The sequence below is a fragment of the Dromiciops gliroides genome, chromosome 1 (assembly GCF_019393635.1).
Source record: "Dromiciops gliroides isolate mDroGli1 chromosome 1, mDroGli1.pri, whole genome shotgun sequence".
Lineage (NCBI taxonomy): Eukaryota > Metazoa > Chordata > Mammalia > Microbiotheria > Microbiotheriidae > Dromiciops > Dromiciops gliroides.
This window is the reverse complement of record NC_057861.1, coordinates 46,609,217-46,635,967: the sequence shown is the minus strand read 5'-3', so window position 1 is coordinate 46,635,967 and position 26,751 is coordinate 46,609,217. Positions and strand designations below refer to the sequence as shown.

The window sequence follows — 26,751 nt, the reverse complement described above, 5'->3', positions numbered from 1 at the left end:
CCTTATTCTGAAAGGGGGTCCATAAACAGCAGAGTGCCAAGGGGTCCACAATGATACAAAACAAGGTTAAGAACCCCTGCTTTAGGGGGTAGCTAGGTGGCGCAGTGGATAAAGCACTGGCCCTGGATTCAGGAGTACCTGAGTTTGGATCCTGCCTCAGACACTTAACACTTACTAGCTGTGTGACCCTGGGCAAGTCACATAACCCCCAATTGCCTCACTAAAAAACAAAACAAAACAAAAAAAGAACCCCTGCTTTAGAGCTTAAGATTTAGGAATAGTGCTTTAAGATTTGCAAAGCACTGGACATATATATTACCTGATCTTGGCAATATAGACTTGGAAGCAATTATCCCGTTTACAAGTGAAAGGCTCAGGGCTTCTGGCTGTACTAGGATCATATAGTAAGAATCTGAGGTGGCATTTGAGCTTGGTTCTTCCTGACTTTGCCTAGGCCTTTTCTTTATCCACTGGAGCACCCTGGCTTTACAGATGAGAGTGCAGGAGAGATTGACTTGTCCGGGCTTACAGGAGTAAAAACCAGTGTAGCAGAGTGAGAATCTGAACCTTGGTCCCCCACTTCCATGATCTCTGCCTGCTCTGTGTTAACGGGCCTGGGTTTTATGCAGATAGGAGAGGAAGCCACAGGAGCTGATGGTGTAGAGGAAGAACGATGACGCTACGGAGGTAAAAAACGGGTCTGACAAAGGAATCACTTCCTTTTACCCCGGAATCTAAAACCACTGGAACTGAAGCAACACATTCCAGGAAGAAAACGGGAAGCGCTTTGGAAACCTTTTAAAGCGCTATGGAAAGGCTAGCGGCGGATATCAGCATCAAGTTTATGACACTGCTGGGAGAAAATGTTGGTCAGTGGACAGGCATCGCAGGTCCCAGAGAAAAGGTTTTGCCCGAGGTCATACATACCAAGTAGCGGACAAGTCTCGAACCCTAGTCTAGAAGACAGGTCTCTTCCAGGCCGGCTTCCTGGACTGCTCCATGCCCTACTCCAAGCTTTTCTGGGCAGGCGCGTGCGACCTGCCCCTTGCTCCAAGATTTCCCGGACCTAGGGGTGGAGCCTCTTGGCGCGGGGCGGAGCCAGACATCGACCCGGTGCGAGCACCGGGAGAGGACGCTTTCCGTGAGGCCTCTCTAGGCCCCGCCTTCAGAGCCGCTTTTCTAGGCGTCCATTGGCCCGCGCTGCGCCAGTGACTATTTCCATTGGCCACGGGGGCTGTCACTGGGGGCGGAGGGAAGATAGGGCCTGGACGCAGGACCGAGGGCTGCCGGGCTGGCCCCGGAGCCGCGACCAGACTGGAGCTGACGGGACGGGCCGGGGCCGCCGCCGCCGCGCTGAGTGGAGCCTTGGGCGGTACGGCTCGTCCCGGCCCGGCCCGCGGGACCAGGTAGGGCCGGGGTCCTCAAGCTCAGCTGTCGGGGGGGCGGGAGCCGCCGCTCCTCTGCGGCGGCGCCCGACGGGGTCGCGGACGAGGCCTGACAGGAGCAGGGGCGGTGTCTGACAGGAGAGGGGACCGGGCCTGACCGGAGCCGGGGCGGTGCATAATCGGAGCCGGGAACCGGGCCTGACCGGAGCCACGGCGGTGTCTGACAAGAGGCAGGCCGGGTTTGGGCGGTGGCTGACCGGAACCGGGGCCGGGTGGGGCCGAAGCCTCCTTGACTCCCCGCTCCGTGTAGGCCGGGGCGGTGTCCGGTCAGGAGCCGCCGCCCCTTGCGGAGCAGTCTCCCGCTCTCCGCGAGCTGAGGGACGAGAAGTGACTTTCCTTCCCCGCCCCACCGAGAGAGTGACCTGCAGTGTCCCCTTGACCCCCTCCCATCTGCGACCATGACCTGTAGCGTGGTTTACCCTCTCCGTGACCCGAAGAGGGTTCACCCTCCACCCCCAGAGATGCCAGGACTCGCTTTCTCTTCCTTACCCCGCCCCTGGCCGTGACCTGCGTCGTGTCTCCCCCCCCCCCCACTCCCCCCCCCCGTGGGTACTGCCTGCGGTGTGTCTGCCCCCTGCTCAACCCCCTCTGCTGCCCGGCCCTGCCGAGTTCCCGCCCCCCTCCCCCGCAAGTCTGACCTGCGGTGTCCCACCGCACCGTCCAGGCCTTGACTCGAGGTGAGCCCTCCACCCAGCGGGCCCGCCCGTCTTCCCACGATCCAAAGCTGGGCAGATGATGTGCAGTTCCACCTCCCACCTCACCGTGCCGGCGTTTAAATCGGTACCTAGCACACAGGCGCTTTTTGCCAGGTTCATTATCAACACCCACCTGACCAAAATAGTCTTCTTCCCCACAACCAGGGTTGTGGCCCGAGTGTCCCCTCCCCAGGCTCGTCGCCGTGACTGGGCAGTGTCTCTGAAACCAGGCACGTTCCCTCCACTGCCACTCTAAGGCTGTCACCTGCAATGTTTGCCACTCCCCCAACCCCCATGGTCCAGGTTGAAGGAAGGGACCTGGACACTTAATGCTTAAAGGATCTATTTTAAGCCGAAAGGAGGTATCGGTCAGCAGCCATGAGACTCGCTCCTTCCTTCAACATTTTTATCGATGGTTCTGTTTAAGGCACAAATGGCATGCTTATCAAATTTGGAGATGACACAAAGTTGGAAGGGATAGCTAGTTAACTGGATGACAGAACTGGAATCCACAAGCTAGATTGGCTGAAGTTTAACAAAATTAAATGAAGTGGTGGTTTAGAACCCAGAAGAGGCTAAACATAGTCTTCGGGATTTTTTTAAAATCAGTTTTACAGGTGTGTAATAAGGAGATACAGTAGGTGGAAAAGGGTGGGGACTTGGTGGGCTGCCAGGTCAGTATGAGTCATGGGTGTTTTGGCAACCAAAAAAAGGTCTCATTTGATTAATGAAAGTATGATTCCATGATGATTGGAAGTTCCTCTGTATTATGACCCTGGCATATTGTGCTCTAGATGCCACACTTTGAATTTTTTAAAAATGCATGGATGAAAAAAATGCATTGATATATTTTGTTTTTAAAAAACAAACACTTCTTAACACAGAAACCCTTTTGCAAAAAAGATTTCTTAAGAAGTTTATCACTTATTAATAACTGACATTTATAGAGCACCTTAAAGTTTGCAAAAGTACCTTATATATACTCATATTCTGTTATAATGTGAAGTAGGAAGTACATATGATGTTATTTTTATTTTACAGATGAGGAAACTGAGACTCAGAGATGAAATGACTTGCCTATGGTGATACAGCTAATGTCAGAAGTGGGATATGAATCCAAGTCTTTCTGATTCCAGGTTTAGCACTTTATCCACATCACTTTGATGAACAAAAAGAAGGGGTGCGTCCTTTAACTTTGACAATATGGTGCTAATATCTTTGCATTTGACCAGTGTTGTTGCCTCTCTAAATTGGCTTTTATTTACATTGTTGCAGTCACTACATATGTTGTTCTTTTGACTGTCTTCTTCAGTCAGTATTTTCTCCTATAAGGTTATCCCTGGTTTTTTTTACTTCATATTAATAACTCCTTATGACACAGTAATATTGCATTGCATTCATGTGCCATTATTTGCTCAGCTATGTTCCAATTGCTGATGGATAACACATTTTAAAAGGGATCGTGTCCAAAGGAAGGAAACCAGGGTGGCAAGGGATCTGGAAAGCATGTATTCATTCATTAATGCATGCATTTAACAAACATTTGTTGATTTCCTGTTATGTGCAAAATGTACAAAATAGTGCAGAACAAGAATAATCTCAGAAACTATAGAAGCCTCATCTTGTAAATGGATGTAGATCAAAAGCATAACTCTTCCTGGGAAGCCATACATTCAGGCTGATGATGAAAGAGCTCTTAAAAACTCAGCTTTCCTGTCTCCCCTCTGACTCCTTCCATTAAAGATTTTCTTTTCTCCTTGTTCTTTTCTTTCCTCTTCTCATTTGTCTGCTCCTTTCCCCCTTTGAAGCATGTCTTCCAACACTTTGCTCCATATAAGGTCATGAGGAATATATACAAGAAGCTAAACAAAGTCCATTAATAAAAGCACAGGTTTTCTAGCCTGGTGGAGTTTTAGAGATTACCCAGCCCAACCTTCTCCTTCTCCTCCTTCTCCTCCTCCTCTTCCTCCTCCTCCTGCTTCTTTTCTTTCTTGTTCTCCTTCTCCTTCTTTGAAACTTTATAGAAAACAAAATTCGAGTCTTATGGAGATTAAGTACTTGTTCAAGGTCACATAGTTAATAACCAGAACCTAGATCTCTGGATTCTAATTAATTAAGTAAATATTGAGGTACTCAACTCTGTACCATAAGGTAGGGATTGCCATAGAGGTATATACTATATTACCCCTGCCCTCACTTCTGAGAATCTCTTTAGAGCTATACCTGGGGAAACATGGTACATGATAATACATATGACAAGGTAGATGATCCATTTATTTAAATATTCTCACAGATATCCACAGAGACATCATGATTTCATCTGAGAGCAGGCCCATACCTGGAATACACCTAGAGTGCCCAGGAACCCTTGAAGATTCATGGTCAAGTCTGTAGCGATCTAGTCTGATCATGAGCTTTGTCACAAACAGGTTTAAGAGTAGAGGGTACTATAATAGAATTAGTTTGTTTACTTGGTAGATTTTAGGTTTACCTAAAGCCACTGAGTGTTTTACCTTTCCTCTTGTCTTTGACACTAAGCTCTTTCTAGTCTCTCAGATAATGTGGCAACCTGCTTACCCTGAAGCCTAGATTAACCCCTTTTCTGGGCTGATGTGTGCTCTTAATTACACTCAAAGCATTGGCAGCCTCTGGGGAAGAAGAAGACAATAAGTACAGGGTCAGTTGGCTTGCTGCCTCGGGTATCTCTGGGTTAAGGTATGTGTAATTTAGAGTGGTTTAATCAAGATCCCTCCTAGATCCTGTTCTCCCATAAACACAGTGAGCAGTCTGGTAAAATAAGGGAATTTCAGCTTTTTTTCTTGTCTGCAGAAGGCTTTGCTGATGCTGGAAACAGAACTACTTTTGATGCTGCTTTTCTTTTTCTTTTCTTTTCTTCTTTTTTTTTTTTTTGTGGGGCAATAAGGGTTAAGTGACTTGCCCAGGGTCACACAGCTAGTAAGTATCAAGTGTCTGGGGCTGTATTTGAACTCAGGTCCTCCTGAATCCAAGGCCAGTGCTTTATCCACTGTACCACCTAGCTGCCCCCTGATGCTTCCTTTCTAAGAATGAAAGTCAGATCAAAACACCAAGGTGTGAGATGGAAACCAATGCTTCTTGAAAGCATGGTTAGGGTACTGGAGCTGGAATCAGGAGATCTGAGTTATTTTCCTAGCTTTAACACTTGCTAGTGGTGTGATATTGGGCAACTTGTGAGGAAAGTGTCTTGTAAACCACAAGGACTTATACAAATGTGAACAATTACAAACATTGTTACTGTTGGTGTGTAGTCTGAATAAATTCTAGGAGATGTTCTGGCGCTTATTACCATGCTATGGACCACTAATTTTCCACACAATCTTGGAGTAAATCATCTTCCATCTGTAAAAATGAGTGTATTGAACTAGATGATATCTAAATTTCCTTCTAGCTGAACCTGAGACCTATATTTTAAAAGGAAAGAAAACATTTGGAAAACTTTTTGAAATAACTTTCCAGATTATAGCTGCTTGGTTTGGACTGGTGGCGGTTTAGAACCCAGAAGAATTTATAAGAATTTAATGAGAACAGCTGTTACTTATTCAGAGAGCATAGTTGAGCTGTTCAAGGATTGGGGTTGGAACAGGAAAGTATATACTGGGAGGGTCCGGGACAGTAAACCACAGAAAGGCTAGCTCCTCTGTAGGATTTCAGTTCCATCTGGTTTCTTTGCAGGCTCTTGTGATCATGGAACCCCAACTGTGAAGGCCTATGTATCCCTTGTTGCCATGACGACAGGCGACTGCTGTCATCTCCCTGGCTCACTGTGTGACTGTACTGGAAACACGGCCTTCTCTAAGATCGTGGCTGACCCGGACCTTGGGCATCCGCAATATGTGACCCAGGTAACAGCCAAGGATGGCCGGCTCCTCTCAACTGTCATCAAAGCCTTAGGCACGCAAAGGTAAAACTTCCCCCCAGTTGTGTCTGGAAGCAGATGATCCAGGCTTCTGAATCTGCAGAAGTTTCTTGGAAGTTTATCCAAAAGTATTTCCACCTTATGGCCCAGAAGAAGATACAAGGCCCATCATTCTCTTCTTGATCCAATAGCAGAACAAGGCAGTAATTTGATTCAGATTTGCAGCCTCTAGGGTACTTTTAATTAGTTTAGTGGTATTATCAAGTCAATTATTGGAACTCAGTTTATCTGAGAGTACCCCAAAAAACCTTTTGTCTGTGCAATAAGACACTTTGAGGAGGAGTGGGAAATTGGCATGTTACAAAAATAAAGCTTAGGAGAATTTTATTCCCTAAGGGCCATAAATCACTGATAATTTTCTTTCCCTAGCTTGTCATATTAAAAGAGCCAGTGAATGAATTGGGTGACTGATGAATATTATGGATGTTTGTGTTCTTTTGTAATTTGCATCTTCATTTCTCTATTTCTCGGGTCTGAGATCCAGTATGTCTGATCTTCATAAATGTCTTCTCATCCATCTCAAAAGAAGAAAACCTGTCCAAATTATAGAAATTACAGACCACACTGAGACACAATAAAGCCTTCTGAACTGTGAAACTAATTAGATATCTGCGTATTAGCACATGGGTTTTCTAAGGTTCTCCTTCTACCGCAGCTGGATATTAATAAGCCCATTTGAAAGAAAAATTCTAAAATAGTGGAGCTGAAAGCTAGTTAATAAAAAGGACAATTTTAGGACCACAGTTGGGGAGGTCAAGCCCTTTTACTATGTCATGGTAATTACTATTAATTAATTACTCTTAATTACTAGTACAAGAAGAGGTCTTGAGTTCTTCTAGTCTATTCCTCAGTTTTACTTATTTTAAAATCTAAATATTGGGGTGTTTAGTGAACAAAATTCCATCTTCCCTCCCTTTCCACCCACAAAAGAAACAAAACCAAAAAACCCTTTTAACAAATAAACATGGTAAAAAAAAAAAACAAGTTCTGAAGAAAGTCCATGTCTTAAAAGAAAGTCTCACTCAGGACCCTGAAACCAACACCTCACTGCCACTGTTTTTCACAAGAAACATGCGGACATGTTTCATCATGGCTTTATTGGGAGATCATGGCTGGTCATTTTGTTGATCAGAGTTTTTAGGCTTTTCAGAGTTATTAGTCAGTATAATTTTATTTGTACATTGGTGTCCTGATTTCTCTTTGCTTTTAGATAAGGACTATACCCAAACCATCCTAGAAAGAAGTATACATAGAAGTCTAGTGTTCAGATTAGGGGAAGCCATAATCTCACACTCCTAACTGGTTATGTGACACCAGAAACATGTCTTATGTTCTGGGTGCCACATTTGGGGCGGGGGGGAGCAATGAGGGTTAAGTGACTTGCCCAGGGTCACACAGCTAGTGTGTGTGCTAGTCAAGTGTCTGAGGTCAGATTTGAACTCAGGTCCTCCTGAATCCAGGGCCGGTGCTTTATCCACTATGGCACCTAGCTGCCCCCAACGGGTGCCACATTTGAGTAGGGACACTGACAAGCTGGAATAGAGTTTGAGAAAGGCAACCAGGATGGGGAAACCATCTCATATGAGAATCAATAAAATAACTGGAAATGTTTAGCTCAGAGTAAAGCCTAGCTGTGTATGGTGGTGCAGAGTGATCATTATCTTTAAATAGCTGAAGGGTTTTCATGTGGAAAAGAAGCAGACCTGTATGTGATCCAAGAGAGCAGAACTAGAGACCAATGAGAGTAAATTACAGGGAATCAGATTTCAGCTCAACATTAGGGAAAACTTTCTAACAACTCGAGCTGTTTGGGGTGGGGGAAGGAATTACTGCTTTGTGAGTAGGTAACTTCTCTTTCACTAAAAATGTTCAAGTAGAGGTTGGATAAATATCCATCATGTATGCTGTAGAGCAATTCATGTATTGTGTAGAGCATTAAACTAGATCACTATTATGCCACTTCTAATGCTAAAATCTTGTCATTAAGAAGAGAATCTTGATCTTGTTTTGACACTTTCAAGAGAAATACTTTAAGCTCCCCTGAATATTATAGAATTTTGACAGCCCTCTGGCTTGAAAATTCTTCCTTTATTTCCAACCTATGTCTCTCTTGATGCAGTATAAAACCCATTTCCTTTTTTTTTTATTATTTTTGTTTGTTTGTTTTGCAGGGCAATGGGATTAAGTGACTTGCCCAGGGTCACACAGCTAGTAAGTGTCAAGTGTCTGAGGCCGGATTTGAACTCAGGTACTCCTGAATTCAGGGCCGGTGCTTTAACCACTGCGCCATCTAGCTGCCCAAAACCCATTTCCTTTTATTCTGTGTTTAGTGGATTGGGGTGGGGGGACAGGATGGGAACAAACATTTATTAAGCACCTATTTGGTACCAGGAACTGTGCTAATGCTTTGCAAATATTATCTAATTTGATTTCTAGTGGATAGTAGAATCTCTTTGTCCTTCATGTGGTAACTCTGAATTTGTAATAAAACCTCAGATATCTTTTCACATTCTGGAACTTCTCTGAACCCAGAATTAGGTAAAACACAAGTCTTTAGCATCAAAGAAACAGTTCCTGAGCAGGAAGTAACAAGGCAGCTAAGAAGATGAAGCCTTAAAGATCCCATCTGACTTGTTGTGAATGGCCTGTTTGCCAACCAGAAGTAAAGGAATGTTTCAGGAGGACTGATGTCTGTGAAGGCAGCTAGCCTTCATCTGTTAAAGATTATTTCAAAAGTTTAAATTTAGGGGGCAGCTAGGTGGTGCAGTGGATAGAGCACTGGTCCTGGATTCAGGAGGACCTGAGTTCAAGTTCGGCTTCAGACACTTAATACCTACTAGCTGTGTGACCCTGGGCAAATCACTTAAGCCCAATGCCTCACCAAAAAAAAAAATGTTTAGATTTATTGGAGGATTAAATGGCTAGATAATTGTAGGAATTACTCTGAGGAAGAAGAGTGTCTTGTAACATTTTTGTTATCCTGCCACAGTGTTACCTCACTGATTTAATCCATAAACCAGGCTGTTACTCAGAATATGAAATGTTACTATTCATTTATTCATAAATATTTATTAAGCACATAGTATGTGCTGGGCCCTGTTCAAGGTACAGGAGGGGTTGAGGTGGTTGCAAATTTGCTTTCAAAGCAAGGAGAGATAAAATGTACATGAATAAGAATAAGGTAGAATATGACAAGGGCCATCAAAGAACTCCAATTAGAAGGAATTAGAAAGTCCGAGGAGGGAAAAGATCACTTCTGAATGGAATGATGAGTGACAGCATTAAGGAATGGGTATCATTGAAGCTGAATCTTGAAGGGTGGAGCTATAAGGCCAAAGGTTGCAACCTTTTGGATAAAAGAAGTAGCATGAGAAAAAGTAGGAAAAGGTGAGAGGAATTGTTTTGTTGGAGGATATATGTTATGTAGGAATTAGTGGGGGATAAGGCTTGATAATTTATGGCTTCTTGAAATTATATTGAGCTCAAATCTATCTCCCTATATGGAAAAATTTCTTTACAATTAAAGTTGTCTAGAAATGGAATTGACTTCTTTGGGAACTAGTGAGTTCCCTGTCACTGAAGGTCTTTAAAAGAGGCTGGATTAGAGGCAGCTAGGTGGTGCAGTGGATAGAGTACCAGCACTGGAGTCAGGAGTACCTGGGTTCAAATCCGGCCTCAGACACTTAACACTTACTAGCTGTGAGACCCTGGGCAAATCACTTAACCCTCCTTCCCCACCCCCCCCTACTCCCATCCCCTCCACCCCCCGCAAAAAAAAAAAAGCAGGACATTTTCCTGTTCTTAGTCATCTTGAACTTCTCCTCTCCTCTATAATTCTCAGAGATACTGATATAGTACTTCCCTTATTATACCTATTAGTAATTTCAATAGCTAGGTTGCTTTTTAGGGGCAGCAAGGTGGTGCAGTGGATAGAGCACCAGTCCTGGAGTCAGGAAGACTCATCTTCCCAGGTTCATATCTGGCCTCAGATATTTTCCCAGTTGTGTGACCCTGGGCAAGTCACTTCCCCCTGTTTGCCTCAGTTTCCTCATCTGCAAAATGAGCTGGAGAAGAAAATGGCAAACCACCCCAGTGTCTGCCAAGAAAACCCCAGATGGGGTCATCAAGAGTCAGACATGACCGAACAACAGGATGCATTTTATCTGGGCTGGAAGATGCACTGAAAGTAGTTATTTGCTTTCTTACTAATTCCTTATTATCATGTCATTAAATTCCCACCCATTAAGGATCTTATTCTTTCAGATAAAAGTAAAGTAGGGGGGCAGCTAGATGGCGCAGTGGATAGAGCACCGGCCCTGGAGTCGGGAGTACTTGAGTTAAAATCCGGCCTCAGATACTTGACACTTACTAGCTGTGTGACCCTGGGCAAGTCACTTAATCCTCATTGCCCCACCAAAAAAAAGGAAAAAACAAAACAAAACAATAAGGCCAGATCTGTATTGACTTCTAATTCAGTAACCATTCATTGAATATTCATGTAAGATACTGTGCTAGGTGCTGTAGGGATTACAAAGATGGAAAGAATGCAGTCCAAGGTTGGAAAGAGTTTATAGTCTGTCTGATAGGAAGACAAGATAAGTTCACAAGTTATTCTAATGCAGTTATAGTCTATACATCTACATAGGACAGAGTGCTATGAGAGTTCAGAGTAGAGAACGTTTTAGTAAGATGTGGGTCGGGAAGCCTAAGGGAAGCACCACAGACAAGGTGGCATTTGAGCTTGGCCTTGAAGGATGGGGTAGCGTTTTGATAGGTTCTGATGTATGTGGAGGAGGGGAGATTTTCTTTTAGTTGTTTTCATTTAAAATTTATTTTTGAATTAATAAATATTTTTTCTCTCCATTTTCCACCCTTCTTAATGAGTTCAACAACAACAAAATTGTAACAAATATACATACCCAAGCCAAACTAATTCCTACGTTATTCATATCTAAAAATGTCTGTCTCATTATGCATCTTGAATATCTCTGTCTGGAGCAGGGTAGTATACCTTATTATTGGTCCTCTGGTTGGTCCTTATAGTCATCAGAGTTGTTATCTTTCAAAGTTGTTTGCCTTTACAATTATGTTATTGCATAACATAGTTCTAGTTCTGCTCATTCCACTTTGCACGAGTTCATACAAGTCTCCTCAGATTTCTCTGAAAACAACCATATTTTTTTGGCACAACAGCATCCTATTTTATTAATATACCATAATTTGTTTAGTTATTCCTCAGTTGATGAGCCCTTCCTTCGTTTCCAGGTCCTTGCTACTACCAACCCCCACAAAAAAAACCCACAAAAAACTGCTATAAATATTTTTCTACATGTGGATCTTTTTCCTTTTTCTTTGATCTCTTTCAGTTATAGACCTAAAAATGGTGTCCCTGGATCAAAGGATATGTCCATTTTAATGATATGTTGGGTATAGCTCCAAATTGCTTTCTGGAATGGAAAGACAAATTCACAACTCTATTTATTTTTTGAGGGGCAGTGAGGGTTAAGTGACTTGCCCAGGGTCACACAGCTAGTAAGTGTCAAGTGTCTGAGGCCAGATTTGAACTCGGGTCCTCCTGAATCCAGGGCTAGTGCTTTATCCACTGTGCCACCTAGCTGCCCCCCAAATCCACAACTCCAACAGTGCATTGATATGCATATTTTCCAGCAAACCCTTCAACATTTGTAATTTAAAAAAATTTTTTTTCTTTGCTTATCTGGTGAGGTTGAGGTGAGACCTCAAAGTTACTTTAATTTGTATTTTCTAACTATTAATGATTTGGAGCATTTTCCATATATAGCTGTTGATACTTTGAAAGACTTAGGAATTATAATCAACCCAATGAACCACCATGATTTCACAGTCCTCATATGATGAAAGTGCTGCCTATCTCCTGACAAATAGATAATGGACTCAGGGTTCAGAATGAGACATGTTTCCTTCAGATATGGTCAATGAGAGCTTCTTTTGCTTGACTATGTTTGAAATAGGAGTTTTGTTTTTCTTTCTTCCTCAGGGGAAGGAAGGAAGGAAATTAAAGAGAAAAGATTTTCATTAATGAGGGGAAATGCCCCAATCGTTAAAAAAGCATATGACTATTAATAGTTTTGATTTCTTCCTTTCTTAAACCCTCAATTGAGGAATAGCTCTTATTCTTATGATTTTGAATATATTGCATATCTTGGAAATTAGGCCATTATTACAGAAACGAGTTGCAAAGATTTTTTTTTCTCAGTTAACTTTTCCTTCTAATTCCAATTGATTTTATTTTGTGTAAAAACCAAGGTAGATTTTCCAAGAGATGCATTTTCTAAGACATGCAAAAAAAAGGCATACTGTTTCATGGGAATCATATATAAAGTTACTTATGGGACTGATATTCTTTATGCACACCATTTTTTTCTTCTCCCCCCATCTTCCCTTTAACACTGCCCCCCCCTCAAAAAAATTCTGGCCAAAAATCTCCAGAGAAAAACAATTATCATTGTGAGTCTTTGAAGGTAAAAGGCAAAACTGCCCAACTATTATGATCTGCAATCCTATTATATTTCTTACAGATTGTTTCCTATGCAGAAAACAGACAGAAAGTCTTTTTAAAATTTTTCTCCCTATCAGGGTAATGTGCATAATGGAAAAGTGCTAGATTTAAAGTCAGCAGACAGGAGATCAAATCCCAGCTTTCTATTTATTACTTGTGTATCCCTAGGCAAGTCACCTCTCTTGGCCTCAGTTTCTTACTATAAAATGATGAGGTTGGACTAGATCAGGGGGTCCTTAACTTTTTTATGTTATGAACCCCTTTGGTAGTCTGGTGAAGCTTATGAACCCCTTCACAGTGTAATATTTTTAAATCAATAAAGTAAAATGCATAGGATTACAAAGAAAACCAATTATATTGAAATACTGTTATCAAAATATTTTTTTAAACCAGATTTACACATTACAAGAACCCCAGCTCTAAATTTATGATCCTAAGAGGTAGGAGGGTGAGACCAGAGAGGTTCTTAATGACTTTTCTCCAAGTTATATTCAAGCTGTTTTTTCTACCACCAAATGAACAATCATGAATATATCTGATCTTGGATAGATTTCTAGAGTGAAGGAAGAAAATGAAGGTGTTTTAGCTGTAGGAGTCAGACCTGAGTTCTAGTCTCCCTTTGCCACTAAATTTCTCTGTAATCTTGGGCAAGACACTTACCCTCTATGGACTTTAGCTTTCCTATCTGTAAATGAGGAGGTACTTCTAGCTGCTTATATACTTTGGTTTTAGGTACCCGAGGATTTGTGATTGCTTGTTGTCCTGATATTGTGTTCTAGTCCAGCTACGTGTCACTATCCACTCAGTTTATTACAGTACTCATAGGAATCCAGGCCCAAGGCAGGAACCCATAGATCAGGCCTGTCCAGAGTTCTTGCTGGTCTTTTCTGCAAGGATAACGCCAGACCTTTAAGATGATAAAGTCATAGTGATTAACATTTGGGTAGCACTTTACTTTTTACAAAGCACATTCCTCACAAGGACCCCACAATTGGGAGAAGAATACACTCAGTTCTAAGCCTTTGTGATGATGTGTTTTGTTTTTGTCCTTAGTGATGGGCCCATCTGCCGAATCTGCCATGAAGGGTCCAGTGGGGAGGTGCTGTTGTCACCCTGTGATTGCACAGGCACCCTGGGTACCGTGCACAAGAGCTGCCTGGAGAAATGGCTTTCTTCCTCCAACACTAGTTACTGCGAGCTGTGCCACACAGAATTTGTGGTGGAGAGGCGGCCCCGGCCACTCACAGAGGTACTGTCCTGGGCCATCAGTTGTTTTGTTTGCTTTACTGTCTGAGACAAGACAGATAATGAAAAAGTAGATGAGACCCTTTGACAGCCCGGTGGAAGAAAGAAAATCCAAGAGACCAGTCTAGTTACTTGGATGAACACTGAAGTCAATGCCCTATTGCCAAACAGTCTTAACACTGGATATTCTGAATTATTCCAGTATCTTAGAATCTCCCTCTTGAAGATTTCCTAGGGAGAAATTCATTCATTAAGCATTCAGTAGACAGGCATTAATTGTCTGCTACATGCTATATACAAGAAGAAATAAGATATAGGCATTTTTCTCAAGGGATTCACAATTAAGAAATGATCCTAGTATCTTAGAGTTAGAGGGGAGTAGGAAACTAAAACTCAGAAAAGTGAAATGCTCAAGGTCACACAGGTAGTAAGTGGCAGAACAAGGAGTGGAATGCATGTCCCTTGACTATAGTTCCAGTGCTCTTTCCACTATATCATGCTGCTTATCACAGGGATAAATTAAATACAAATTAAATTACAACAAATGTATAGGGAGAGCATAAAGTACTTTGAGATAAGGGGAAGGAAACAGTACTTCCAATTGAGAGACTCAGACAATAAGCATTTATTAAATTAAATTGATTATACTAGGTGCTGAGTGCTGTGCTAAGTGATAAGGATACAAAGAAAGGCAAAAAGACAGCCTTTCCCTCAAGGAGCTCATAATCTAATGGGGAAATAGACAATCAAATAAATATGTACAAACCAGCTACATACCAGATAGGACATAATTACCAAAGAGAATGAGTTAGAATTAAGAGGAGCTTCTTGTAGAAGGTGGGACTTAAAGGAAGCCAGGGAAGTCAGCTGTCACAGTGGAAGAGGCAGAACATTCCAGCATGGGGAATGGGTTGTAAGGGGCTTTAAATGCCAAACAGAGAATGATGGCCCCAGAGAATATAAGGAGCCCCGAGTTTATTGAGTGTGGGGAAGTAGAGTGTGTGACATGGTTGGACCTGGGCTTCAGGAAAACTACTTTTGTAACTGAATGGAGGATGGATTGGAGTAGGGAGAGACTTGGGCCAGGCAGACCCACCAGGAGGCTATTGCAGTAGTGCAGGTGTGTGGTGATGAGGGCCTGCTCCAGGGTGGTGGCAGCACCAGAGGAATAAAGGGAACATTGAGAAATGTTGTCAAGGTGAAATCTGCAGGCCTTCGTACCATGTTGAATATGGGAGGTGAGAGTGGGAGTCAAAGATGACACATAGTTTGCTAGCTTGGAGGACTGGTAGAATAGGGGTGCCCTTGACACAAATAGGGAAGTTAGGAAGAGGGGAGAGTTTAGGGAAAAAGATAATGTTTTAGATATATTGAGTTTAAGATGGCTTCTTGAAGGGGGCAGCTAAGTGGCGCAGTGGATAGAGCACCAGCCCTGGAGTCAGGAGAACCTGAGTTAAAATCTGGCCTCAGACACTTAACACTTACTAGCTGTGTGACCCTGGGCAAGTCACTTAACCCCAATTGCCTCACATAAGAAAGAAAGAAAAAAAAAGATGGCTACTTGACCTCCAGTTTGAGATGTCTGAAAGGTAGTTGTAGATGCAGGACTGGTGGTCAGCAGAGAGATTAGAGCTGGATAGGTAGATTTGAGAATCATAAGAGAGGATCATATAGATTATAATTAAAAACAATGATAACTGATGTGATCACTAAGTGAAGTAGTATAGAAGAAGAGGACCCAGGACAGAGCCCTGTGGGACATTCATGATTAGTAGGTGTAACATGGATAAAGGAGTCTGAAGAGGAGTGATCAGAAAGGCAGGAGGAGAACCAGGAGAGAGTCATCCCCAAAACCTGGAAAAAAGAGTGAGGGATAGTGTCAAAGGCTCCAGATAGAACAAGGAATATGAAGATTGAGAAAAGGTCATTGGGTTTGGCAACTAAGAGATCATTAGTAATTTTGGAGGGAGTGGTTTGATGCAATGATGAGATCAGAAACTGGATTGTAGGGGGTTAAGAAGAGAGTGAGGAGAGAAAGTGAAAGCACCAACTCTAGGTGGTCTTCTCAAGAAAATGAGCCACTGGGGCAGCTAGATGGTGCAGTGGTTAAAGCACTGGCCCTGAATTCAGGAGGACCTGAGTTCAAATCCGGCCTCACACACTTGACACTTACTAGCTGTGTGAGCCTGGGTAAGTCACTTAACCCTCATTGCCTGCAAAAAAAAAAAAAAAAAGAAAATGAGCCACCAAGAGCATAAAAGATATAGGAAAGAGAAGGGAAGGGAGAATCAAGGAAGGGGTATTTTGAGGAGAGAGGAGACAAAGGGGCATGTCTTTAGGTAGTAGGGAAGGAGGTTAGAAGGTAGAAGGAAGTCAATAGATTGAGGATAAGTGAAAGAGGAAGGATGACAGGGGTGGGGCTCTCTCTGTTGGAAAAGATGGGATGGAATGGGACCATTTTTATAGGTAGAGGGTAATCCCTCTACTTGCACAAAACTTATGAGAGGCTTCATAGAAGAGGTAGCATTTGAGGTAGACCTTCAAAGATGAGTAAGAGGTCAGCAGACTGGATATTTCAGACATAAGGAAGAGGCATGGGAGTGAAAAAGAACAGGCTATATTCAGGGAACAGTAATTTTGGAATTATTTGGATTGTCCCTCATTCGAGGTGTGGAAACCAAGCCTAGTTGTCCACTTGTTGGGTATATTGTGGGCAGCTTCTTGTTGAGATATGGGTTCAGGCTGCATGCCCTCCAGAGTGGCTACTAAATCTGATCTGTGATTCTGTGACTAGTTTGGCTGGAGGATAAAGTACAATGAAGGAGATTACTCTAAGAAGAGATTGGAGGAAATTAGGATAATGCCAGCTTGTAAAGGGTTGGATTGTGGAAATGTGTAAGATCTTTGGCTTCCACATTCGGGGTGGGGGATGTCTCAGTCCTGGATGCTTGCCAAGGGAAAGTGTTTACCTGAGGGAATAAAGCCCGTCTTTAGAGATGACCGCCACTATTGGGCACTGATTAAAGAAGCAAATTGAGTCCCAGGGGGGGGTTCCATAGCCTTGGTTCTATGCTATGAAGTCATGGGCCCTGAGTAGCTTCACCAGGTACTAGGTCTCCCAGAAATCCTGGTCACTAACTGGCAAGTCCTTACCTGAGTGTGAAGTCAATCTTGTTTCTGGCAACTTATAGACATAGGTACCAGGAACACAATTGCTCAAGAGGCGCTAGAAAAGTTTTGGTGATAGGCACTGAGAAAGGGCAAAAGGATCTAATGCTCTGGGTGTCTATTCACCAGAATCACTACCCTTTTAGCTGGGTTAAAGCACAGCTACTGGCATGGGCAATGGTTTAATTCAGGAATTGTTAGGATTGGTTGGACACAGGACATAACCAGAAGACAGTCATGTTGATCTTGTGGTAGAGGGTGCAGGTGACTAGACTGTACCCCAAAGACCAGGTAGAGAAAGAGGAAGGATGAATTGCACTTGCTCCATTGTTTTGTCTGGAATGGGTGATGGGTCTAACTGCAGCCTGAGATGCTATAATTCTTACTATCCCTTCTGCCATTATTATACTATTTTTTTTTCTTGGTGAGGAATTGGGGTTAAGTGACTTGCCTAGGGTCACACAGCTAGTAAATGTCAAGTGTCTGAGGCTGGATTTGAACTCAGGTTCTCCTGAATCCAGGGCCGGTGCTCTATCCACTGTGCCACCTAGCTGCCCCTATTATACTATTTTGACATGTATTTTCTCTCAGCTTTATTATCTCTCTTTCTTCATTTACCCTAGCCCTCTGTAGAAGAGGAAAAATCATTAACTAAATATAAATATCAGGTGCCATCTCTCTTTCTCATTTGACCAAACTACTCCTTTAATATGCATCTTTGTTTCTGCTTGGTGTCTTTGGAGACAAGTCCATGTATGTATGTTCCCCTTAGAATAGAAGCTGTAAGGGGGTGAGTCTCTCATTTGATAATCACCTTTATATAGTGATTTAATTCCAAACACTTCCCAGATGTTCTCTTACAAGTTTCCTTTGAGGCAGGTAGTGCAATCATTATTCCATCTTATAATAAGGAATGTGAGGCTCCATTCAAGTGACTTATCCATGGTCACTTGAGCTCAGGGCTGTGATCTTTCCTCTATGCCAGCATCCAAATGCCTGCTGGGAACCTCCTCCTTCTTTCTTTTATTCCCTACTTTCTCACTGAGTGTTCCTTGGGTAGAGTGGGTTACATGATCACATTTTGTATAGGTCCTTGAATTCTTTTTCTAAAGAGCCCATTTCTAATTCCTCCAAACCAGAAGTTCTTAAAATCTGATCTAAGGACCTCAAGGGGTCCAACAGGTAAAAAATTATTTTCATAATAATATTAAAACATTATTTGCCTCTTAAAATATGCTTCCATTTTAGAAAGTAGATGTACGGATCTTTGTGAGCTGGTATTTTCTTCATATATTTCATTTCAAAACAACATATCCCAACAGATGGAATATAGAGGTAGATATGAGAATCCAGCTATCCTTCTCTTAGGCCAAATATTGAAGAAATTTGCAAAAATGTGTAAAACAATGCCATTCTTCTCACTAATTTGTTTGTTCTAGAAAATCTGATTTGTTCACAAATGTTATTTTAGTGTTATGTTATAACACTAATAAATATTTTCAAATTTTTATCAGTTTTAATTTCTAATATGGCAACTATCAATAGATACAACCTACATCGAAGTTCGCTAGGATCCTCAGTTTTTAAGAGTGTAAAGAAGTTCTGAGACCAAACAGTTTAAGGACTGCTGCTCTAAACCTTCAACCCCTAAAAGTGGTCAGTGTAAGCCTTACCTCCCTAGTTGCTTTAGATTATTTATGAGATTTGAGAATGGCTTTATGCTAGAGAAATATGAGGTACTTTTATTATTTGGGGAACACAAGGGGAAAGCATATGTTTTTTTCTTAGTGGCTTATAACTTTTCCTTTGTTGTTAGTGGCTGAAGGACCCTGGGCCCAGGAATGAGAAGAGGACCCTTTTCTGTGACATGGTGTGTTTCCTGTTTATCACACCCCTCGCAGCCATCTCAGGCTGGCTTTGCCTCCGAGGGGCCCAAGATCACCTACAGTTTAACAGCAGACTGGAGGCTGTGGGGCTTATTGTTCTCACTTTAGCACTTTTTACTATCTACATCCTTTGGACATTGGTAAGTCAGCAGAGCCAGCTGCCCCTTGACAATTTCCTAAAGGGTACTTTCTTTAGGCTTTACAGTAAACTTGGGGCCCGACAATAAAACTAGGCATCCATTTCTAATACCAGGTTTCTTTTCCTCTACTTTGCATAGTGAGTATATGGGCATTTCCCAAAGACAAACAGAAATTTACCTAGTTTCTAATCCCTTTCTCCTATCAGTAAAAATGTGAATATAGTAGGTTGTGGTGACTGCAATAGACCTTTGATAGCCTCATGGTTCAGAGGTTTACTAATTATGATCTTCAGAGATCCCTAAGTGGTCTGCAGGTTACTTAAAGTAAGTAAATTGAATATGCAGTGAACATTAGATTAAAATTTTTTTCTTAGCATTTTAACTTAACAGTTAACCACAATCATTTTTAACAGTTCAACCACAATCATTTATCATGGTTCAGTGGAAGGAAGATTAAATTTGGAGCCAAAAGACCTGGGTTCAAATCCCCTTCTGCTACTTATTTCCTGTGTGACATTAAACAAATCACTCAACCTTTCTTTACATAAGTCTCCTCATTTTTACAATGAAGATCTTGGATTAGATAGCCTCTGAGGCCCTTTCTGCTTTAAATCTGTAATCTATATAATCTCAGGTTCTTCCAGGTCAGATGTTTATGGAGTGATAATAATACCTGGCTTTTTTTTAGATGTTTATCGCACTATAGCCTATGAACAACTTAAAGGAGGAAACAGTGAGTTATGATCATCCCTATTTTAAAGAGGAGGAAACTGAATCCCAGAGAAATTAAATGGCGCCTTCAAGGTCACACAGATAGAGGGGCAAACTACGAACCTTGATCTTCTGGTCCCTGTACTAGTGTTCTTTATGTTCTCCTACAGCTGCCTGAGAGAACGTGTTGGAGATAGGCTATGGGTTTTTTTTTGACTTGCTAAAGTCAGTTATAGGATATTGGAACGGGAAGGGATTTTGATTGTCTAATCCAATTTCTACATTATATAGCTGAGAAAACTCAAGGCTTGAGATGTTCAGTGATCTACCCAATGTTACCTGCTATAGGAGGAGAATCTGGGTCTTCTGGTGTTCAGTTCAGTGATCATTCCATTTCCCTAAATAAGACGTACATTTAACTTCCTCATTTTCCTAATAGAGTAAGAGTGTCTCTGGTCCCATACTTAGCCAGTGGCAGTAGTAGCTAACACTTGGGTCTCTCTTAACTACCCTACGACAATGCTCTTTCCATTACACCAAGTGTCCCACTGCTTCTAGGGCCTTTGTAGTCTGTAAAGAATATTACAAGACAGAAGGGAAATCTTATGACAATCAAAGGTTGGACCAACATGACTACTGCAAATGGCTAAGCAGTTTGGTCAGATGACAGAGCCTGTCTGTCTATTTTCAGCAGCTGGCATCTTTCTTCAAGGCTTGGCAATCCTACGATATATACTCTGAATTAAGAGCCAAGTACTCTGAATCTGTTAGGAAAGTAGATCAGGAATATTCATTCCCCATACATTCCTGGATGGGGTTGATGTTACAGTCATGGGATAGAGGGATGGAGATAGGAGATAACAGTAAGATTCGTGAAATACTTTCCAATTTAGTTTCTGTGACTAAGTTGGCTTACAGAAAAAGAGTTGATTCCAGATGGGACTAAAACTCTTCTTTCTGGATTACAGGATATTCTTGGTATGTAGAAGACTGTGATAAGACATCCTGAAGACCTTTTCTTTTTTTTACTACCCTATCTCAGTAGAAGTGGGACCATTCTAATCCTTGAATGGGCGTTGGAGGCCTTAGTATCCTTGGAAAACTAAAGGGTGTTAATGTTTATAACAGCTTTGTAACTATATTTCAAAACTGGCCAGACTTCAGTGCTCTAGGCATATGTTGCTAACTGAGCTGGATGTGTGTATTTTTTGTTTTGTTTTGTTTTTGTGGGGCAATGAGGGTTAAGTAACTTGCCCGGGGTCACACAGCTAGTAAGTGTCAAGTGTCTGAGGCTGGATTTGAACTCAGGTCCTCCTGAATCCAGGGCTGGTGCTTTATCCACTGCTCTACCTAGCTGCCCCCGATATATGTATTTTTTTTTTTTTAGTGAGGCAATTGGGGTTAAGTGACTTGCCCAGGGTCACACAGCTAGTAAGTGTCAAGTGTCTGAGGCCGAATTTGAACTCAGGTACTCCTGACTCCAGGGCCGGTGTTCTATCCACTGCGCCACCTAGCTGCCCCCATGTATGTATTTTTGAACTCTAGTTGTATGCATCTTAAACCATCGGTCATGTACTGGGCTAGGGTCTAATCTGCCTCTACCAGTGCCCTTATCTGCCTTCTCCTTGGGTCAGGAGCAGTGGAACTCTTACAGGTGGGTGGTATCTGTGCATTCCAGCAATGACATAGAAAGATGAAGGAAACCAGCTGGCTTTTCAAAATATCCCCAGGTTATAAATCAATATTCATCTTTAACAAATGTCTCTTTAAAAGTATGGAATTTGCCCAGTATAGGTAATACTTTTCTGTCTATGTTGAGGTTTTTTGGACTCAAATACTGTGATTTCATCAGCATAAGGAACTTCTTTTATGGAAACTCCCTCCACTGATGCAAGTCAGGAGATCATAGCATTTGGGGACGCTGGAATGTTACATGCCTTTCCCATGGCCCACACAGAGGCAAGAAATAAACCCAGGTCCGCCTGACTCCAAGCCTGGCTATGTATTCACTCTTTGAGAGATTCACAGAAGTCTAGAATGTGAGAGCTGGCAGGGATTTTTGTAGTCCAACTCCCCCATTTTAAAGTGAGTTGTTTAGTAGCATTTGTGAGAACTGCATCCCTCACCCCCAGACAATTCCACTGGATGGTTAACTCAATTCAGCTTATCAAACATTTATTAAAACACCCACTACAAAAAAAATAAAGAATAAAGAATACACCTATTATGTACAAATGCAAACAAAAATGACAAATAGTGCCTATTTCCTAAGAGTTCATATTCTACTAGGGGACACAACATGTACACCAGTAAATGAAAGATAATTAGAGGAGAGGTTGGTGGGGTAGGTTGTTTGCACTATCAACTAGGGTGATCAGCTGAGTAACCTGCCCCTTCAACCTCAAAATTCTCTGTATAAGCATGCAAAGAGCTTCTTTATGAGATTGGACTTGGAGGGAGACCATTGTCTTTCCTAAGATAGATTCCCTTAGCACTTAGCTTCTTTGAGGAATACTTGAATACCCTATTATTTACCAAGGTCCTACCCTTGTTTACTAGCCCTATGGTTTATAGGCTTTATAGCCCTATGGCTATTAGGAGATCGGAATTTTCAATTCATTCTACTCATATGAAGAAAGCTTGCACGACCATAACCTTATCTTCATTTTGAAAAAATTAAAAGGCTGAGCGTGACCCTCTATCTTCCCTCCCTATTCTTACCAACCTAATATTGGGTATTGCTACTCTCACCAAAACAAGACTGTTTTAATACCTGTCTTTCCCTAATTTAGCTTTTTCCCTTTCTCTTTGCAGAATGTAAAAACCTTCACTTGGTTTCAAAACAATTAACTGTGCAAGTACAAGATGAGGAGGAACAGGTGGCTAGACAAGTTTATTGAGAAAGAATTGAGAGTTTTGGTGAACTGCAAACTCACCATCAGTCAACAGTGTGACACGGACGGCAACAAAGGCTATTTATTCTAAGCTTAAGAGAAGAGTAATGTCCAGAAAGAAGAAGGTGATCGTGTTGCTGTACTCTGCCCTGGTCACCACATTGTTAGAAAAGATAACTACTATTAAGCTGGAGCAGATCCAAGGAAAGAGACATGATAACCAGGAGGCTAGCCTGCCTGCCATTCGTGGACGAGAATAGCGCTGGGGCGTGACAGCTGCCTTTAGGATTGAAAGGACTGTCATGTGGGAGAAGAATTAGGGTCTGATACCTGGTACGGGGGCAACAGACGGGAGTTGCAGAAGGGTAGTTCTAGTCTCCATGAAAAGAAACATTTCGTCTTCGTTCATGGAGTTCAGAAGTAGAATGCACTTCTTTAGGAGGCAGTGGGTGCTCTCTCACTTAAGGTCTTTGAGCAGAGATCGTGTGACTGCTTCTTAGGGACATTACAGAGGGGACTCCTATTCAGGTCCAGGATGGAACAGATGACCACTAAATTTCCTTCCCACCATTGAAATGCTATGTGATTTTCTATCAGGATTCCCTCTTTGGGTTTGAGAGGGAAAGTACCCCGTACTGCATGACCTCTCTTTCTTGTTCCCTAGGTTTCATTCCGCTACCACTGCCAGTTGTATTCAGAGTGGAGAAGGACTAATCAAAAAGTCCGCTTAATGATTCTGGACTCTGAAAGCTGTAAGACGGCCCAGCATTCATTGCTGTCAGCCATGCTCCTCAAGAAAACAGCAGAAGAAACTACGGTGTGAATGCCCTGGAGCTGGTAGCCCTTGGGAGAGAGGCGGTCAGTCCTGACCCACCATAATCCAGAGAGGAGTTCAATCTAAAGGCATTGGCTGGCATGGTGGGACTCCAGAGAAGAAGGAAAGCTGACTCCACTGTTGGCCAGCCCAGGATCTGGAGAGCATGGTTTGGAAGGCCCAGCAATTTGAGGAAGGACACAACCGGCTCCACCCAAATCTGGATTGACTTTGTTACAGTACACACTAAGTGGAGTATATTCGATACATGTACATATTTTGCAATTTCCTTACCTAAAATTTCTGTGTATCATGTTGACAGACTTGGTTTTAAGCTTCAGTATTGAAGCTGGCAGCTTGATCTCATCTGAGCTTAATTACACGCCCTGTTCTGGAGTCACTGAAAGACAATTTGTCTCACATCGCCTTTGACCTAGAAGGAGTTAGCTAAGCTCTCAGAAGGCTGTCGTCATATCTGCACTTTCTTTTATGGTGTCACACTTTATAACAGTTTCTGTATTTTAAAGATCACCCGGAAGGAATAAAATGAGCTCTTAATGAATATAATGAACTCATCAGTGATTTTCTAAAGGTACCTGAAACCGTGCTTAAGCCAAGATATAACTAATGCCATTTCATGGGAGAAGGTTGGAAATTAAGGGATAACTAAAGTATATGAAACTTGATTGAATACATTACAAATACTTTAAAGTGTAGTTAGTTCCATGATGGGTGAGTAAAAAGAGGTACAGGAGGGAGAAGAAAGAAGTGGTGATCACAGTGGGCTATAATGTTTCATCAAAAGCCCTTCATGAAGATTAAGCTCTTTTTCCCCTTTTTTGGACAGTATTACTATTTATTTTCATAGATCAAGAGAATTTTATATTTATAGTTTACCTAGATTTTAGCAAAGCATTTGATGATCTCTGGGGATTGTCATATTAAAAATGAGATGTGGTTTATGTGATGTTTAAAATCTAAATGGTTTGTAGTCGCCTTAAATTAAAAAGCTTCAGTACCAGTCTTTGGGTATTAAACATTTATTAAAAGCATATAGGTATTCACATGGAATTCAGAAAGTTAAGAAAAAGAAAGCCTACCTAGTCTAGAGTTCCAGCCTGGTCTGCTTCCTCCTCAAGTCCTCTGCCACCAGCCTGCTTCAAGCATGAACACATTAGCAAAGTGATTGTGGAAGCTTTTTATAGGTCTGGAACAGAGGCGGTCCTTACACACTGCTTCAAGCTGATTGGTTGGCATCTTCCAAATCCATTGGTTCACTGAACTTGAAGGTGTTCTCAAGTTAAGTTCAAAGTCTAGCTTCTGAGAACAATACCTTCTTAAGGGCTAGCCAGGTGTGATTACAATCTAGTTAACTTTGAAGTAGACTAATCAGCAGTCAATCACTCTCACTTGATAAAATCAGTTTAGACTAATCTCCAGGTGGGTCTTTGAGTATCTGCTAAATCCTATTATTTTATCACAGCTAGAAGATGGTAATATAGTTAGGTTGACTCAACTGGTCACATTGCAGAATCCAGAGAGTCATCAGAATGGTTTCATCTCAACTGGGAAGGTTTCTTTTCTTCTTTTTTTTTTTTTTTGGTGAGGCAATTTGGCTAAAATGACTTGCCCACGGTCACATTGCTAGTAAGTATCAAGTGTCTGAGGCTGGATTTGAATTCAGGTCCTCCTGAATCCAGGGCTGGTGCTTCGTCTACTTTGCCACCTAGCTGCCCCTAAACTGGGAAGGTTTCTTTTGAAGAGTTGAGGCTCTGTATTTTACCCCAGTGTTGTTAAATATCTTTATCAGTGATTTGTATAAAGGTAATAGACTCATGTGCTCAGCAGATCTATGGATGATACATATCTGAGAGGGATAGTGAACATGGTGATAGACTCAGGAGCCAAACACTTTAATAGGCAACTATATTGGGCTGAGTCTGATTGATACTTAATGGTGACAAATGGAAAGCCTTATACTTGAGTTCAAATAATTAACTTCACAAGCTAAACAATGTTTTTTTGGGGGGGGGGAGATCAGGAGGTTTTAGTGGATCGCAAGCTCAATATGAGTCAGAGTGATCTGAAAGCCAAAATAGCTAATGCAATTAATATCAGGCTTAATGGAGAGAGGCACAGTGTCCAGAACTGGAGAGGTGCTTTTCTCCCCTCTATTCTGACAGCCTCTGAGTGGTTTTTTGTGTTGGATACCATGTCAGTAGGGACATTTGCAAATTGGAGAGTGTCCGCAGGAATGCAAACAAAATGCTAAGTCTCAATCCCATTCGTAGAAGGGTGAAAAGAAGTAATGATAATAACATTTATATAGTGCTTGTTGTTCAGTTATGCCCTACTCTTCTTGGGATTCTCTTGGCCAAGATACAGGAATGGTTTGCCATTTCTTTCTCCAGTGGATTAAGGCAAACAGAGGTTTAAGTGAACTGCCCAGGGTCACACAGCTAGTACATGTCTGAGGCTGAATTTGAACTGAGGTCTTCCTGACTCTAGGCCCAGTGCTCTATCCACAGCATGCTGTCCGAAGTGGGTCACGTTGAACTTAGAGAAGACTTAGGGGATAAACTCAGGCTTGATATAAGGAGAAACTTAAAAATTAGACCTATCCCAAAGTGTAGTTGGTTACCACAGGGTGTGCATTCCCCTATACTTGACATGTTTAAGCAAAGGTGTGGTAACTACTGGTTGGAGATGTTGTATAGGAAGTGTTTTTCCCCAATAATAGATGGCTTATGAGGTTCCTTCGGGTCTCATGAAAAATGGAGAAAGTCTGGATTATTTTTCTGAGGAATACTTCACTGTAGAGTCACCTAATGTGTTCTAAGTATGAAACAGTGGAGAAAGCACTATGCTAGGTGTCAAGAAACCTGGGTGGGTCCTAGCCGGTCTCCTTCATCTTTTCCAAAACAATCATAAGAGACTAACAGATATTTTGCTAACATGAGGTAACTTCTATGTGGCCTGTGTTCAAATCCTCTCTCCTCTGGGACTGTTTTCTCCTCTATAAAAGATGGTTTATAAGGGACTTTCCAGCTCTGACATTCTATAACTACTAGTCTAGCTGTTCAATCCTGACCTGGGTGCCCAGCTAATTTGCTAAGACCTTTACATCCCCATCATAACTTAAAGAAATTAAATTTGATTTCTTTTTTTTTTTTTTGAGAGGCAATGGGGGTTAAGTGACTTGTCCAGGGTCACACAGCTAGTAAGTGTTAAGTGTCTGAGGCCAGTTTTGAACTCAGGTC

The 26,751-nt window shown here is 42.0% G+C and overlaps 1 protein-coding gene across 4 annotated transcripts; it reads left to right on the top strand.

Annotated features, from left to right (window-relative positions):
* The first annotated feature begins 747 nt into the window (after positions 1 to 747).
* MARCHF2 (membrane associated ring-CH-type finger 2) lies at positions 748 to 24,053 on the top strand. 4 transcript variants are annotated; one of them, XM_043972501.1, is made up of 7 exons: positions 748 to 1,406; positions 3,182 to 3,320; positions 5,852 to 6,080; positions 13,687 to 13,882; positions 18,863 to 19,072; positions 20,752 to 20,761; positions 22,598 to 23,335. In XM_043972501.1, the coding sequence occupies exons 3-7, from the start codon at positions 5,905 to 5,907 to the stop codon at positions 22,681 to 22,683; spliced, it is 678 nt and encodes a 225-aa protein (XP_043828436.1). In that variant the 5' UTR covers positions 748 to 1,406; positions 3,182 to 3,320; positions 5,852 to 5,904; the 3' UTR covers positions 22,684 to 23,335. The 4 variants fall into 4 exon arrangements, with proteins under 4 accessions (XP_043828436.1, XP_043828446.1, XP_043828451.1 ...); XM_043972511.1 differs by lacking the exon at positions 22,598 to 23,335 and adding an exon at positions 23,342 to 24,053 and having other exon boundaries at positions 752 to 1,406; XM_043972516.1 differs by lacking the exon at positions 20,752 to 20,761 and having other exon boundaries at positions 752 to 1,406.
* Positions 24,054 to 26,751: the final 2,698 nt, after the last annotated feature.

Coding starts and splice junctions, on each gene's coding strand:
- MARCHF2 (XM_043972491.1), top strand. CDS start 5,905: ATGACGACAGGCGACTGCTGTCATCTCCCTGGCTCACTGTGTGACTGT. Junction 13,883..18,862: donor GGCCCCGGCCACTCACAGAG/GTACTGTCCTGG, acceptor CTTTGTTGTTAG/TGGCTGAAGGACCCTGGGCC. Junction 19,073..23,341: donor TCTACATCCTTTGGACATTG/GTAAGTCAGCAG, acceptor CTTGTTCCCTAG/GTTTCATTCCGCTACCACTG.